The following is an 18,358-nucleotide window of genomic DNA, read 5'->3' on the forward strand; positions in this document are numbered from 1 at the left end:
TTATTGAGTTATGAGCCTTTGAAGCATCTTTAGTAGTGTTTCTTAGGGCTCCTGCATCACCCCCAGGGCCCACCTTCTGCAGGAATTGGGTGTTGCAGCCGATGAGAATGCAAAGAAAATGCATGCTGACATACAGTGGAAAACTCTCAAGATAAGCTGGTATGACACATATGTCTATTACTAAAACTCCTGGTGTTGGGTACAACAGGAGAAAATATCTGTGGTTGACTTTGTTGTTTGTTTTCTTCTTCGTGTGATGATTTTGGCTTTATATTTACTTAGGCATTGTATTTCTCAACCAATAGTTTGGACTTGGTGAAGCAAAAATTGTATTCAAAAAACTATCTGTCACGTACTTTATTTATTTATTTATTTAAATTTTCTTAGAGGTACATAAGACATTTTTATTCAAACTCTGTTTACACAATAATTATTTTAGGGAAACGTGGGGAAACTCTTTGGCTGCCGAGACAATGACATGAGGTGAAATTTTTTGGTTGCCAAGACAATGCTAATGCAGAAGAGCCACTGCAGAAGAAGACATATGTAAAAAGAAAACAAAACTGCTAAACAAGTGTTCTCCATTGGAAGGGGAGGCAAAAGTGTTCCTTATGGGGATCGGCAGGAAATAGTACAGCCCAGAATTTTCAGTCATGGCTGGGTTTCAGCTGAGGGCTTCACTACACATATCACCGAGGCAGTTTCTGACGTGGAAAAGCTAAATTCAGCATGAGAGTAACTTGTCCTCTTCCATCTTCCTTTGCTACAGTCTCCTGGCAGTTTTCCTCGGGGACAAAAAATACCTGGTACTCTTGACAAGAAATTACGTTTACTACTGTTAGTAGGTTAGGCATGTTACTTCACTAACTGTTGCTTTGAGCGTGTGGATACAGAAGTATGTTCAGCACATTGTTTCCTAAACTGTTTATGCTTCTGGGTGGACGGTTTCTATTTTGATTATGCATCTGTTTGAGCAATCAAATTTTTGCTTTCTGTAAAGGTTTATGTCTCCATTACATAACAAAGAAGACTCCAGCCCATCACAGATCTGGGTGCAAAGTGGTAGGAATTTTCACGTGGATTTCTTTAGCTGGATACTCAAGGGGACAAAGTGTTTTCAGAAAATATGATAACTTTACAGTTCTTAGTATGCACTGCCAACAGATCCCAAGAAAGCAGGTAACCTCTCCAAATCGGTCACTCGCGTGTGTGTTTAGAAGGCAGGCATCTTCTTCCGTCTGTGGAGGTCTTACTCACGGAGAGAAGGTACTCATTCTAGGCAGTCACTTCAGTATCCTTAGAAGCCTAACAAACTTCAGCTGTCACTCAGACATTCTGAGAGTAAACACTTGGGAAGAGACAAAAGCAGATGAAGCAAAATGGAATTATGTCAACATCACTGTAATGCACTCACATGAAGTCAAGGCTTGTGATTTCTCCAGACTTAGGACACAGCAAACGAAACCAGCAGCAGGTAGTCTAAGTAAAACTCTATTCCAGGGAAGAAGCACCCCCTGTACAGACAGGAGCCCCTCAAGCCTTCCATCAGCCTAGTCAAACTGAGAGCCCGAGTTCCAGAAAACAACAGTCTTTTTGACCTAGAAAGAATAATTCTCAACTCTGAAAGATTTTTCTGGAAAATGTTTCACTTTTTTTATGGCAAGGAAACTATAGGGTCTCAGAGCGTAAGAAGCATTTAGAATTTCTGAAAGCACAAAGAAATTCGTGTCTATGGCTTTATAGCCACTAATTAGAGTCCGCCACAAAAGCTTATACGAATCACTTCTCTCCATTAGCCGTATCTGTTATTATCCCTACTAGCTGCCCTTCCTCTACTGGAACATTGTTATCCATTAACATTTACTGCATATGTACGGTGCTTGGGCACCAAACAGGACTAGATAAGGAGCCTGCCTCCCCATATTCCAAATTCTCCATATAGAGTGTAGCTGGTAGGCTGCTATAAGGTATGGTTATTTTGTGGTGAAATTAGAAAGATCCTTTCTCGAGGTAGTTGTGCAAGTTTGACCATAGAAGGCCCCTTCTCAAGGCTTAGTTCCCAAAAGTGAGTGTGAGCCTCATTGGTCTCTTCTGCCCTGTGGTCCTGTTGGTTGGACAGTTGTAAGGAAGTCTGTATTAGCCTGGTTGAGCTGCCACACAGACTGGGTAGCTTAATAACAGAACTTTGTTTTCTCATAGTTCTGTGAGGCTGGAAGTCCGAGGTCAAGTTGCCGGAAGGATTGGTTTCTGGTGATGCCTCTCTTCCTGGCTTACCGACAGCAGCCTTCTCACCATGTTCTCACATGGCCTTTTCTGTGGGTGTACTGGCAGAGAGAGTGGGACAGAGATTTCTGGTGTCTCTTCCTCTTCTTATAAGGACATCAGTCCTATCGGATTAGTGCCCTATCCTTATGACCTCATTTAACCTTAATTACCTCCCAAAGACCCTGTCTTCAAGTACAGTCACACTGGGGGTTAGACCTTCAACATATAAATTTGGCAGAAACAATTCGGTTTATAACAAGAGCCAGTGATAGGATGCAGGCATCTGAAAGCAGGTTAGGGAAGCTAACTGAATTGTTACTTTTCAACTAAGTCTGTACGGCAAAGTTATATAGGCAATTGAGCAGTGATCCAAGTCAGCAATATATTAATAGCTCTTCCAGCAATACAAAGCCTTTATAAGAGAAAAATATCCTCTTTCCTCGACCTCAGAAAGTCTTGCGTGAGTCAGTAGTTCTCTTAAGAATCAACAATAGAGATTTTTAAATAAATATATCTTCCCTAGCCCTACCTCAGAGATTCTTCATGAACTGATCAGGAATGTGGACCCAGGAACCTACATATTTAGCAACATCCCAGGTGGTTTTGCTACTGGTGGCTTTCGGACCACACTTCGAAAATCATAAGACTAAACAAAAAATTGCTTCTGTTTTCCAATTTGCTACATATCTATGATAGAAGAAGGGAGAAAATGCGAACAGTAATTTACTGAAAGATACGTCTGAGGGAAATGTGTTGCAAAATTCAAAGTACTCTGGTAAACTAACATGAGGAGAGGGGAAATGGGTGATAGAGAAGGTTATTGGAATTACCAGACTCTAAGGGATTTATGTCCTCATGATGAGACTGGGGTACCTACTGCACCAGAGAATTTTCAGAATAAGTCAAGCCACACAGTACAGTGTTCACAATTCAGTTTTAGAGAATGAGGTCAATTTTCCCAAGATAATTTGTTTCCGCCTGGCAAAAATCTGATAACTGAAGAGGGCAGTGTCATGTGTTGGCCGACTGGGAGGGTCTGTGAGCCTTCCACACAGATGCCCTTTGCAGGGGGAACGCTGGAGAGTCTCTCAGCCTCACAGAGCCCTGGAGCTAGGGTTTACTTTAGCATTAGGCCCTCCAGGGTTGGTGAAGCAGCAAAGAACAGAAAGAACTGGCTCCCCACAGGGAGGGAGAGGAAAAGAGGAGGAGGATAAGAGATTCCTATTTCACCCACAGCAGCAGGGTGTCCCTAAGCTGGATCCCACAAGCCACACCTCATTGTCTCCACAGCATACACACACACACACACACACACACACACACACCCCAGGCCTGCCTCAGTCCCTTGCTATGTGTCTACCCAAAAGTAAGGGCAACCTTCTTCATTTGTCTTAACCCCAGGATGGTTTCATAGAATTATTCTTCCCCTAAACTCAAATTCTGGGCCCATTTAGAAGGTATCAGCCGAAACTCCCTTTTCTTGAATTGAAGATGGACACCTATGTGTTGCCATGAATATTCCAAGAGAAGCCTGGAGTAATATATTCGGCTCCTAACTAACTTTTCTCACTGTCTTCCTGTATGGCCACTCCTGCAGTGACTCTCCAACTGGAAACAGCCCGCTTGGCGGGAGGCTGGCTCCAGTTCCTCAGAACAAGCTTCCTAGCTTCCCCAAGAGAAATCTCTCCCTGGAGTTAGAGTAATGGATAAAATCAGGCTCTAGATCATGAGGTAGGATCTAGCCATGGTCCCCCTCAGCATCAGGAACGCTGATTCCTTCGGAATGCTGATTTTGTTAATCTATTCGTTTTGACCGTTGCGTCCCAGACTCTCAGAGACAAGGAATTGTAGCCAGGTCTGTTATATCCCGAACGTGAATTTTCAACAGTATCCTAGTGTCTTTCTGCACTTCTTCTTGGGCAGCGAGCAGGTACCAGTTTCCTCAGGTCAGGAAGTCACTTTATCTCTTCAAAAAGCGGGCCAGATGGGCTGGAGAGAGAAAGAAAGAAAGAGAAGTCTCAATAATGAGACTGGTTCTCAGGAGGCAGCAGAGTCTAAAAATTGAGCTTTATTAGGAGTTTAAGAGCAGGCATTACTTATGAGTCCATCACTAGCGTGAGTAATGCTCTATCTCCCCCTGTCACCGAGCTACACAGAGCTCGAATGGCTCCTCTGTGACAGGCTGCATAGAACCACTTCTCCCTTGAACAAGGAGAAGAGCTTCCTCCTATCACACAAACGTTGGTTGTCCCTGCCAGCTCGTTCGGTAGCAAGCATCCGTGCTAGTGAGCAGTGAGACCCGGTGTCCCACGCGCAGGCACGAGGATTAGTCTAGGAGGTAATACTTGCCACTCAACTTCCTCACAGGGATGTGAGGAGGATTAATGAGATGCCATTTCCATTGCAATTTATGCTCTTCAGAAGAAAGGCACTAAGTACTAGGTATTAGAATTAGGGATTATATAGGTAATCAAGCAAAGAAGATATTCAGCTGCTTCTAGTTGCTAAAGGAAGCTTTAATCTGGGAGGTGTGGAAGGAGCAGGGCAGGGCATGCAGCGGGTGTCAAGTTGGCCGGAAGCCATGGTCCCTCATGAAGCAAAGGACCAGGGATGGAGTGTGAAGTGCTCTGTACAGCGTAAACATGGCCCTGTTCTGGCCCTTCAGGCTTATGCGCTAAGCCCCGGGGAGGCCTGCATTTCATGGGTTCAGATGAACGCTTTTTTGTCGCATCTACCTCTACCACCATTAACCAGTCTACAGGTTTGGTTCCAGAGGAAAGAGGCAAAGGCACGAGCAAACTACCCCATCCACACACAGGAAGACATGGTCACATTCCCAACTCACCCAGAATTCGTACGTGCCAGGGAAGAATTGGGGGAGACCCTGGCGAGCTACAGTGGCTGAGGTGAGGGGCGTGAAGGTGGTCATCTGGGATTGCGAAGTGCAAAGCCATAGTCAGCAAAGAGGTTGATCTTCTCATGGCCAAACACGTAACTAGTGGCAGGGGTGGAATGCAACCCAGTGTTTAGAGATTCAAATTTTAAAGTCCCGGTTTCTTCCATTTATTATAGCGTGTCCTCAACTATGATGACCTACCACCGGGAGGACGTGAGGCAATTTCAGACGGTACACAAAAAGCCCTTTCTAAATTTCTCGTAGCAAGTTAGGTAATACTGCGTTTCAATTTTTTTTAACGTGTATTTATTTTTGAGAGAGACACACACACAGAGCATGAGCCGGAAAGGGACAGTGAGAGAGGGAGACACAGAACCTGAAGCAGGCTCCAGGCCCTGTCAGCACAGAGCCCGACGCGGGGCTTGAACCCACGAACCGTGAGGTCATGACCTGAGCCGAAGTCGGACGCTTAACCGACTGAGCCACCCAGGCGCCCCCGTTTCTAAAAATTTTTAAATGGTTATTTATTTTTGAGGTATTACTAGATTTGAGCATGTATTAGAAATAAACAATTAACCCATGAAGCCCATAATTCATAAATACAATTGCTTAGAGCAGTAATTCTCAGTATTACCTGTGCAATTGAATCCCACAGAAAGCTTTAAACAAACAAACAAAAACCAGTGCTGGGTCCCACCCTGGGTTGTTAAACCAGAATCTCTGAGAGGTTGCCCCCATTCTTGATACTTTGTAAAAGCTTTCCCAGGTGATTCTGGGAGCAAGCAGCCCTGGGAACCTTAGAGTAGAATGGTATTACACATTTTTTTAAGTGAGCAGTTTTATGTTTTTTGTTTTTCGGTTTTTTTTTTTCTTTTTTTAGTGAGCAGTTTTAAATAAAATATTAAATAATATCAGTGTGTGAAGATAGCAAATATCATGAAGGTTCAATATTGTGCTAATAACTGAAATTTGGTAACATTTCTCTATCGGGGTAGCTCCCCTTCTATGAGACAATAATAATCTCAAAGAACAAAGAGAAAGACAGAGGTATCCACTAACACTCATGGATGTGTGGTAACGATAAGACTGATTATTTGGACATGTGCAAGTAGGCGTAAAAAACAAAAGGGTTTGGGGCAGTGCAGAGTAAAGGTGGCAGGTTAGATCTGGGTGTGTGTTAATAAGACTGTACCCCAAAGTATTACTCTCTGACTCTCCCACCTTATAGTTCAGAAACATGACTTTTCCTCATCCCCTTCTGCCTTCTCATGTCCTCACCTGGAAGTTAAAACAGATGAGAGGGGGAAAAAAGATGATAAAGAATCTGTAATGATGTGTATCTCAAAGGTGGGATTACCAGTGACTCTTTTCACGCATTCGTTCTTTAATTTATCATTTTCTCATTCACACAAGAAGTATTTATTGACCACCTATTAGATACTAAGTCCTTTTTGCTTATAAGTATAGACAGAATTTTTCTCAGCAAGCATGAATTGTCTTTATGATATGATCAAGCAAATCTTAAAGTTACTTCCATCTTAGAAAAACTGAATAATGTGTACAACTGACCAGTCCCCTGTCATCATGCAGCCAGACTCACGGTGGTAGGAAGAGGGGCAGCACCAATGTCAGAAGATGGGAAGCTAAGGCATTTTCAATTACATTTGACCCTGAGAATCACAGAAGGGTGGTGTGAGAAAACCCTAGAGACATTTCCTCTGTGAAATAGAGGAAATAAAACCCATCCCGAGGCACTGGAAAAGATGCCCAAGCCCTTTTTCCTCTATTCTTTCATCTGTTAAATGGGGATAATGATACTTTGTGTTTACCTACCTCAGAGAGGCATTATCAGGTCTATTTAAAGGCTCTTCCGATGAAAGCTGCTGTGTAATTACCAAGAACAGCTATGATAAAGAAACCTAAATACAACAGCAAATCAGCTGGAACAAATTCTCAAGGGAGTTTACTTCTCTGGAAAAATTTAAGAAAAGGGTAGCAGCTGTCCTCTGGGGACTTTTGGGAACCGTTCTAGCTGGAAGTTTAGGGAAGGCTAGCTGATTTTCAAAGTCTCCTCCTGGCCAATCACTCTGGATCTTCCTCTGCTTACTTTTCCCCATGGTCTAAGCAATTTCCAGCTGAAATTCCTCTTTCAAGTTTTTTCAGACCTTAACTCAGAAACTCTTTTATCCCTGAAAAGAATCTCAGGGAAGGCATTTACCTGTGAGAGAGAAAAGGGAAGTTACATTGTGGGGGAAATGTGCCCCCTGTAGATGATAGGCAATGGGGAATTGTTTGATAGTTTTTCAAAAGAAGACTGAAGTAGTTGATAGTTAACATCAGGCTTTGCTGAAATTAATTTGACAAATTTATTCCAATTTGAGGGGAGATTCAATGGGAGTGCAGAAAGGAGAGACACCACTGCTACATCAGCTCGGGAGAGAGCCAACCCAGCTGAATCAGGCTAATAGTGGTCTGACTGGGATGAAGAGACAGGCCGAAGAAACTTTACGGCTCTAGAATCTATAGGACTTGGCAAAAAATCGACTATAGCAAGAAAATGGCAGAAGGGTCACGATTATCATAAAACTTGGTAACTTGAGGTGTGCCTGGGTGGCTCAGTTGGTTAGGCATCGCCCTTGGCTCAGGTCATGATCTCACAGTTCATGGGTTCAAGCCCTGCCAGGGGCTCTGTGCTGACAGCTCAGAGCTTGGAGCCTGCTTCAGATTCTCTCTCTCTCTCTCTCTCTCTCTCTCTCTCTCTCTCCCTCTCTCTCTCCCTCAAAAATAAACATCAAAAAAAATTTTTTTTAATTGGTGACTTTGATAGGGTTTGGTGACATCTTTAACAGAGAGAGATGGCAGACCAAAGGGTGAGCAGGTTGAATTTGTTAATGAGATCTGGATCCACACCACGGTAGGAAGCCAGTGGTTTTATATTTTTGTGAAACTTGCTTACGCAGTAAAGATTCTGGCTATTTATAAACAGCACGACCTATGGTTTCTGAAAGGCTTCTAAGCAATAGAAGAAAAAGTCAAATGCCAATGATTGATTTTCACATGAGTGATTTGTAAAGTTAATAATCATGCATAATAATAATTGTTATCATTAATCAATTGATTACCATGGGAACGACATAAATATTTTCCACATGTGAGCCAAATGTCAGCTGGTGGCTTCCCAGATCTGGTAAAATTGTTGGAAACCCCACCAATCTCATGGCCGGTGGAAACCCAAAACCATCGTCACTTCTGTGAATCCCTGGGGGCTTGCCTCATTCTGGCTTTTCCTGCCTTCCAGACCACCACTGTACATCCCTGCTGTACCACCAGATGTGAAATTGTCCTTTCTCCCTGCTAGTAGAAAATACCAAGCCGTCATAGGTTTAGTAAAGTCCATTGAAATTGGAAAGTAATGGGAATGAGTCATAACTTCTTCCAATCTTCTCCAGCCTCTCCCTACTGGATTATGTTGGAGGTATCAGTTTTTCTCTTCCTTCACTATGCAGAGACACTTATTTTTCAAGGCATCAGCAGCACAAAGTACTTTTCATTTGTTAAAGGGACTGGCTCTAGAAGGTGATTTTATTCACAACCATTTATTTTCCCATTACACTTAACCCTCACAGCACCCCCACTTTACAGATGAAGCAACTGAGGTGTAAAGAGATTGAATATACCCAAGGGTATGAACCTATGAAGTGGTAGAAAGAGAATTTAAATTCATGTGTGACTGACTCTTACATTAAAACTAAGTTGGCCTTAAGAGGATGGGAAGATGATTATCTATCCCAGTTTACTTTGCTACTTCATAACTGCCTAGTTTTTCCGTCAAATCTCTATGTTTCAAAAAAAAAAAAAAGCTATATACTCCTAAAGGCTATATATGAGGAACTCCAGAGTAAAACCCCAATGAGTTAGTATTGTGAACAAGTTACAATAATTAAAACACCTGAACAAAAGAAATACAACACTATTATTTTTAGGTAATAAAACTTGGATGGGGACATAGGCCACACTACCTTGTCAAATCTGCAAGTTACACAAAGAAATAGCTAATACTGATGATGATGATGATGAGGAAGAAGAGGAGGATGGCAATGATAGAATTTATCTAGCACTTTATAAATGTTGTGCATATATTGTTTAATTTATTCCTGAAAAAAAAAAAAAACTATGCCTTACGTCTGTTGTTATCACTCTTTTATAAATAAGGTTAAAAGGGGAAAAGAGCCCAAGGTCACTCATCTTGAAAGAACTGAAAGCAGAGGTCTCGCCCAAGTTGTAAGGCTTATGCCCTTAACAAGCAGGCTCTCTACTTCAAGAACCATGATATTTTCAATAGATGTTCCCTCTAGGATGGAAGTAAGTGCCATGAGGAACAAGGAATTTATACCTCTCATTCCCATCATTAGCTCTAGTGTTTAGAATGGTACCTGGAACATAGTACAAACTCAATTAATAACTGCTAAATAATAAGGGAAATGAAACAAGGGTGCGTGGGTGGCTCAGTTGGTTAAACATCTGACTTCAGCTCAGGTCATGGTTTCATAGTTAGTGAGTTCGAGCCCCACGTTGGGTCCTGTGCTGACAGCTCCAGGTTTGGACTCCACTTCAAGTTTGGTGTCTCCCTCTCTCTCTGCCCTTCCCCCACTCATGTTCTGTCTCTCTCTCTCTCTCTGTCTCAAAAATAAATAAACATTTTTTAATTAAAAAAAATAAGTGAGTTGAAACAAAATACCTAAATCAGTAGAAGATACAAAAACATTTAAAAATAATCACGTGTTGATGTTTAAAATATTTAACTAGAAGAAATATAGGATAGGAAAAACCTGACTTGAAAACTCTTGGTTTTAAAAAAAATTTTATATTTGTAGTCCTCTGGAAGCTTAACAGGAATCCACCACTGCACTGTGGCTGCTGAAAGACTACTGTAATTTTAGAAAACCTTATAGCATGTATTTTTTATATATATGCATATGTATACATCATATCACATACCACATTTGTTATATTGTATACAATTCTGATCACATATTTAAAAGGGGACAATGATGGTGCAGAGATATTTTAAGGAGGTGAGTGTGATGCTAGGGAAAACGGAAACTTTCTCAGAAAGAAAGGATTTTTAACACAGAAAAGAAAAGACTCATGGCAACTATCTTGCGATATTTGGAGCCTGCCAGAACAGACACAAGTGCTTGCTCTTTTTTCTCTAAACGACTTGGGTAGATTTTCAGCTCAGCATAAGGAGAAGAACAGATATTTAACACAACTGTCCGACATCTTTCCACAATAAAGCAGTTTTGAAAAACGAAGGTCCATTTTGTTATAAATTGCGTAATTGAGAGGCTCCTGGGTGGCTCAGTCGGCTGAGCATCTGCCTTCAGCTCAGGTCATGATCTCACAGGTTAATGAGTTCGAGCCCCGCATCCGGCTCTGTACTGAGGGTTCAAATCCCAGAGCCTGCTTCAGATCCTGTGTCTCCCTCTCTCTCTGCCCCTCCCCCACTCTCTCTCTCTCTCTCTGTCTTTCAAAAATAAACATTAATTTTTTTAAATATAAAATAAATCACATAATTGATAAGAATAATTACCTACAAAAAAAAAAAAAAAAAACTACTGAAAAGATTTCTACTTCAGGTAGAGAGCAGGACCAAATCAGTGACCTCAAATCTGGCTCTACGTTAGTTAGAATCAATTGGAAGACTGTGAAACATTACTGATTTTTAAGGCTTCATCCCAATTGAATCATCATCTCTGGGAGTGGAGCCTGGAGAATCCGTATCAAGAATCTAAATCTTGTAATCCTCTCAGATGATTCTGGTGACTCACCAGGCTTGGGGATCACTGAACTAGATTACTTCAAAGTTGTCTTCTAACTCCCTCATTTAATGAGTCTTAGAAGATTATAGAATATTTTCTTTACCACATCAATGAGAAAGATTTGTAGTCTGTAAAATGAATTTGGTCTAAATGGACATAGGTAGCTCTAAAATGCCAGCAGACCTCCTGATGTTAAACAGGTTAAAATTCTTCTTGCAATTTAGTTAATGAAAACTTTTTTCATGTATCATGGAAAGGTAAACTTTATCTGGCCTGTTTCCCAATAATTAAAGTTCCAAATCACTGAAATATAAATAAATGAGACTTTACTGTACTTATAGCACCAGTATGATGAAAAATTTGTTTACACCAGGAGGTTTTAGGTCATCCTTCAATCATTCATCCCCGTAACCAAACTACATATGCGCGCGAGCACATGCGTATACACACACACACACACACACACACACACAAATATGACACATGGTAAATGTTGGGCAATTACTGAGATGGAACAAAGGGGACCTTCAAATTCCATCGCCTTTTTAACCTTATATTTTTCTATGCAAGAATCTAGGAGCCCAAATCAAAGGCATCGAAATAATATTATTAATCATGACATACTAAGCTCTTTGTCTCTAATTCCATGTCTTTTAAACACATTAGTTTGATCTAGGTGGTGTCAAGTTGAAGAGTAAAAAAGAGTACATGTATTTTAAAAATATTAACAAATTTGAAGAGAACATATTAATTTTGGCTAAATTGGTTCCCTATATAAAGGGCTTCTAACAGGTATACAGGTAGCCATATGGAGGAACTCTAATCTCTGCAAAAGGGCTACATTTGTAGATATTGCTAATCTAAAATGAAACCTGTAAGGCTCTGTTGGAATTATTTAGAAAAGAGTAATTGAAACCCCCTTCAGCAAGTTAATTCAGATTCTCCTAATTTTACTTTTCTGGTTCACAAGGTATCTTTTTTATCATGGTGTTTTCAAATTGAAGTTCACACACATCAAATAAATAGCATGATAATCAGAGGTTTCAATATCCGATACACATGCATTATTATCTGTCATTATTGTCACTGTCACTATTATAATTGCACATTGTAAAAAGAATGGAAGCTTTTCCACAGGAATTATTCACGTGTATTACTTTCTAGGAGTAATTGAATAGTTGACATTGCATTTAAATCAAAGTAAAATATGTGATGGTTTGTCTCATTTGTTTTATTCTTATGAAATAAGAAGTGTAGAGTGATCTCTATTAGGGTCCTTTATTTGGATCCAGAAAGGTTCAGTTTTATGTACTGTCCAAATGTATGTTTTCTTATAACAAGGCTCAAAAGATATCCAATGTAATTAAAGTGATAATTTTCTAAGAACACATAAGATAAGAGCTGGGTAGTGAAGTCCTCTTCATTAGCTTGTATTTATATACATGAACTCAACAAGAATCTCAGAGAAAAATATTATTTTTCTTTTTTAACTATTTAATCGGGCTTGGTATGTTGAAATGAAGCCCACGTTGTGTTGCCAATATCTACAGATCAATAATCACTTACCTTAGAGTTTACGTAGAACTTTTCACTTCATTTTGGATAATCCTCATGGCAATCCCTTCAAGAGGCAAGTCAGATACTATTCATCTATTATGAGAAATCAGAGGCTCCAAAAAGCCAAGTAATTTATACAAAGTTACTCTGTCGAATGGCAAAATTAGCCCTAGAATCCAGGTCATCTGGGTCTTAGTCAGAAGTTATGGTAAAATAAAAATTAAAAAAAACAAATTTGAATTGTAAAAAGATCACAGGCGTGGTAGCATATGAAGGCCTAGGTCTCAACACAGCGTATGCTTTGACTATGGGAACTTTCTCACCTCCCTGTAAAATGAATCTCTATCTGGGACGTAAGGCTGTTTTGACAGTCAATGGAGAAAATGGTGAGGAACCACTCCAACGTGTTTTGTTAGTCTATGTGTTCTTTCGTCTGCACTCTGTTACTTCTCACACGCTTTATCCTATTTTTGACTTCTGTGTGATTCACCCTCACCAGGTAGAGTTTTAAACTTTGTTTAGACTTAAACAATATCGATACTGGTTTGGAGAAGTGAGTGACGACAAGCTTTAGAAACAAGATGCTCCAAGCGCAATGCCATAATAAGTGAAATAGATGATGATATGAATGTAGTGATACGGGATTTAAAATGTGTCTTCACTCACTAAGAAGGCCGCGCATGATGAACTTCAAACACTTCGCCTTCACAGGAAACACGCAGCCGCTGAGGGTAGGTGGGATTTCCTTTCCTTCCGAGGAATTCCTGGTCACATTCCCTGCGGAGGCTGGCTGGTTTAGAGATTCGTCTTAGTTTCTGTGGAGGCCGTCGCTGCTGCTGTGCTAGCTTTGAATCGTGTCATCCTTGGCGGGGGTGAGGGTTGTTGTCATTTGCCAGCTATTCAGTGGCTTAGGATCGGTAGTCTCAGGCCAGTTCTCAGGGGACAGATGGCAGCAAGCGTCTCTTTAGGCAGAGAGAACAAAGACTCTAGATCCCCTCCTCATCTGCAGAGATGGTCCATCTAAATCGCTGTTGAAAATCACCAATGTGGATTGGTCCAGGGAGGCGGGCTTTATCAATTAATGCAACAACCTTACAAATGAATGTAAGCCATTCATTTATCTCCATGTGTCATTCGTGAAACACATTTTAAAAGGAGTACCTTTATTTAAATATCATAACGGAAATTAAATTATATTGCTTTGGTCACACTACCACCTCACTGAGTCCTTTCCTCTTACCTCTAACCGTAGATAGTGGTCTATCTGCCACCACCAGAGGTCTGGCAGCAGGTAGGCATGTCACATCGTGAAAACCACAGAATGGTGCCTTCCAGTTGAACAGCAATGTCGACACGTGGTAACTGATAGCAACCTAAAAAAGAGTATCTGCTCTCATCTTGATTCCTCTTATACTCACAGGCTGGCTGATTATTTGGACCCAAAAACTACAATAATAAAATCCTCTTATAATAGTTCTGTAACCATGCATTTAAGAGATTATATAGCACATCAGTCATGTATGCTCTCATTTCAAAATAAAAGAAAGGTACTTACTGCACTGAGTTCCCATAACCCCTCTTACCAACCACCCCGATCACTGAAATCCTCAAAGTATGGAGCTCTTTGCTATCATATTGTGTTTTTGTTTCACAACTACAGGTCTATGAGGCATATGGGTACAGTTCCAAAGTACTGTGAATTCAAAGAAGTGAGGGGTTTTCTTTGTTTGTGACAAAATTAATATTGCAAGCTGCTATCACAGTATGCATTCTTCTGTAAGTATGGCTATACTTACTATCCACGATTCCCCGATAGGAGTTTCTCCAGAAGGTATTTTTTTCTACTGAGGCATATACAATGCATTCAGTGGCACCAGAGTTTCATTAAAGGAATTCTCTTGTTCCCTTCCTTCACATGGAAATGTCATTAACTGTATTAAGTTAACTCTCCGAATGTTAGGTTCTTAACCAACAAACAGTGCTTCTCCACAAGGGCGTACTTTGCCAAGCGTCCTTGAATCAGAACGACAGGCTGAATATGTAATAATAGATTCAGAGCCACCACCGCGGGTTGTGATCATATTTAAGGGGAACCCTTTCGTATTTATTGACGTTTTCCTTCAGTCATGGTTGTTCCCTTTCTGCCACCACCACCTTCAGCCTTTCAGGTAAATGAAAAGTTCAATTATATGTAAAGCGACCGTTAAATCAGCAGGCCCCTTGTGGGGGTCTGGGCCTCCCCTCCCTGCTCCAATCGCAAGTGTGCTCAATCCATTACCCTTCCTGAGGATCGCACATCCATCAGGTCGAGTGTGCCGGCCAGGGTGCATCTTATAGCTTTTACTGCATATGAGACGTTGCAGGCCTGTTCTCAGGAACTGCCAGGCAGACTGGGAATCACAGTCACGGTTAATAGCAGCGAATTGCCAGCTCTTGATGGGTGGGTAGTCACTCCTTTCAGTGGTTGCCCCCTGGGGGAGAAGGTAGAAAAACAGAGGGAGGGAATTAGAGTGACTTTGCACAGTCGAGCAGGTTCATGCCGCTGGATCAGTGGCAAGCATTGGCAGGGCTCCACTCTGGGGAGGCTCAAAACAACCTCACAGTCTCATTTTTACCAATTGGTGCTGCTGTGTCGCCAGTGGTGCCCAGGGATGGGGTGGGGGGCGGGGGGAGGCTGGGGAGGGAGGGGGCGCTGGGAAGGAGATGAAGGCAGAAGTCTCAGCTAAATTAAACAAACAAAAAGTCTCCTCGATACCGGTTAACCTACCCCAGTTAGCCCCGTGCTACTAATTGTACCAAACTGGTATTGGAAGTTCCCTGGGTGATTAAAGAGTTGGCTCACAAACTCTCTGCATAACCTTAATTTTTTCAAGGTTCTTTGAGTGGAGAATGGCTTATAATAATGATTTTGACTAATACGATTTTTGACATGCAACTTTAATGCTTAACCTTAGTACAACTCCAGAGCATTTCATGTGTACTCAGCTGTAAAGAGTGATGATTTAAAGGGATAATATAAGAAAAAGGTCGTTCTAGAATGAACCTCTAACAAATTGCATAAAGGGAGCTTATTATTCCATGAGTATGGGGATATGCTGCTCTTCTGATCATTTTTCTGCTTGGTTCAAAAAAAAATTGTTGAGACATGAATGGGAAAAGAAACAGGAAAAAATGAAATAGAAATCTGCAAGCAAGGAACATTCTTTTGATGGTTATGATTTCGTTGCCACTAAAGAGGCTCTACAATAATGTGGTTCTCCATCTCCTCTTTTGTTTTGGGTGAAGAATTCGCTCTAACAAGAAAATGCTGTTACTGGTTGGAGGCTTGCCTCCCGGGCCGGACCGGCTCCCCAGCAATTTGGTCCAGTACTATGATGATGACAAGAAGACGTGGAAAATACTCACAAGTGAGTGCCCTTCTTTATTCATTTACCCACCTATTTATTTCCGCGCAGAGCTGTCCTGATGGATGCGAAAACGTGGTTAATCAAATTAGACATTTTATTGATTTGTTACCCTTTGGAGGTCTGTTTATGTATCCCAGGGGATTTAGAGTAAAAGACTAAATTAACATTGCAGAGGTGGCCAATTTGGTCGTGGAATAGGCCTAAATTAAACTGGCCTAACCACTGCACGAGTTTGTGTTTCTGTGACAGAGAGGGGGTAGTAACTGAGATGTTCCAAAAGAAATTCTTCCGTTCTTTTTTCTTTTCTTTCTTTCTTTTTTTTTTTTTTTTTTTTTTTGGTTTCTTGAAAAGTGAAAGGTTGGTGAATAGCACTCAATTTTCTCATATCCTGATGGTTGTTTAGTTCATTTCTATGTAACTAACATGTATTGTGCCTTTTAAGCATTTCTGCTCGTTAATCTTTAGTCTGTGGAACTGGGTCTTAGAGAAGCACTCCCTTCTGTTGCTCCACAGTTTGGGTGGACAGATACCCAGGGCCTGTCCCAGCTGCATTAAATTGTGCTTGCAGACTTCGGCCCAAGATTCTCTTCCTCCCCTCCTTACAGGGTGATTGTGTTTTACAGCAAACCTCTTGCCTTGGGCACCGAGATTTGGAACTTATTGTTATATTGGTTATGATTCCCAATCTGACTCAGTCATGGAATCAAAAATCATCATTTCTTGAGTGCAGCAGGCTGTGTGCACCAGGCCCCTCGTGGGCACAGTGGCTGCACTGGTCAATAAAACTAAATTTTAACTGTCAAAATTGCCCAGAGCTGTATAGATAAAATAATAAATGAGTAATTTTGATCCATAAATCAAAGCCATACATTTAAAACCGACAAAAGAAAAAGTTACATTTTCTTACAGCATTGTGTCTTTGAAGCAGTTATATATTTTATCAGCTTGTTTTTTTTTTTTTTAAATCAGTTCCTTTCCTCTTACTAAAGCCCTTTAAAAGAATAGAAACAGGACAACAGTTTGCCCATAAGAGCAGAAGAGGAGCACAGACATGTGAGGTGGTGCTTGAAATAATACATTTCGGAGCTGGCTTACCCCAGCGAAACTACCAGTAGCGTTGTCCGCGAGCACAACGCGGAAGCTCCCTGGACGCCTATACACCACGGTTATAGTAAAGAAGTGAGGGGATAATAGCCGCAAGCTTAACGAGAAGGAAGAAAGAAAAAGAAGTTAGAGATGTCTTCAAATGGTTTTTATTCTCTTTTTGACAAAAGTACTGTTAACAACGAGTTGCCAACTGGTATTTTTAAAGTACAACCAAAGAATCAATTATCTGACACTTGATCAATAGAGAAAGCCTAGGCATCATAAGACAAGGATACTAGGGGGAGGAGAGAAGAAGGAAAGACAAAGATTCTTGAAGAGCGATGACAGACGGAGATAGACAGAGGCAAAAGGATATCATACTCAAGCAATAAGTGATATTCGTTCACAAATCCGTCTGTTTTCCCAGACACACCAGGCAAGGTCCAATTTGTTATTGGTTTGAAGCCCTTCATTAAAGGCAAAAAGATTCACTAAAGCATCATGAGTAATACCTAAGAAAAGTCTTATGTTCGTTTTAAACCTTGTTCGGAGACAGGGTGGTCATCCAATTTATTCTCCAAACTGGGACACTTTAGAGCATGAAATGGGGACCTACTGATGGGACAATAGGTATACACTGAAACATAAGGTCACCCTACTCAAATCTTTCACGTTGCCTGATTTAGCTCTTTACTTAGAAGGAACTGGTAAGAAGGCATGAACTTGAATCTGTCAGACCTGATTGAAACCCATGTCTATGATCTTGAGCGAGGCATGTAAATATCCCAATTCATGGCTTCTTCATTCTTGTCAGCACCATTTGAGTATTTTTAAAATAAAGTGTTTATAAGTCATCTGACATTGTGTGAGCTCCACAAATTGCAGGTATCATGACTAGTATTGTAACATCACTACCAATATTAGCAGTTTGTGTATAGTTTTGTGTATAGGATTGTGTATAGTTTTGTACCCTAGAGGTATCGGTCAACTCAGGCTCTCCATGCAGAGGAGAGACAAATTGCACTGCCACAGGTACAACACTTGGACCCGCTGCCCCCGAGTCAGGAGCCTGTCTTCCATGGTTTTCATATGTTGGATGTGGCAATCCACAGACCAAGAAGTAAAGATAAATGGGTATCTATCTGTTGACTCCATTCACCAGGTTTGACATGGAAAGAAACAAAGACATTAATGTATAGACTTCTTATAATGGGAGAATACTCCAAGACCTTGAACCTTTTTTCTACAGTCAGGCACACTCCTAGCTCTGAAATAATGTCTACTCCACTTACACTCTTCATTTCACTGGAACCTGTACTTTAAAA

The 18,358-nt window shown here is 41.0% G+C and overlaps 1 protein-coding gene across 1 annotated transcript in view; it reads left to right on the plus strand.

The window, feature by feature from the left end:
• Nucleotides 1-18,358, plus strand: part of KLHL14 (kelch like family member 14) — a 102,086-nt gene that overhangs the window by 12,653 nt on the left and 71,075 nt on the right. The window contains exon 2 of the mRNA XM_047087062.1: nt 15,826-15,947. Within this exon, the coding sequence (XP_046943018.1) occupies nt 15,826-15,947 (122 nt within the window). The remainder of the gene's footprint in view (nt 1-15,825; nt 15,948-18,358) is intronic.

Source organism: Lynx rufus, unplaced genomic scaffold (genome assembly GCF_022079265.1).
Source record: "Lynx rufus isolate CCGP_SWC_20201006 ecotype Redwood Valley unplaced genomic scaffold, mLynRuf1.p SCAF_22, whole genome shotgun sequence".
Lineage (NCBI taxonomy): Eukaryota > Metazoa > Chordata > Mammalia > Carnivora > Felidae > Lynx > Lynx rufus.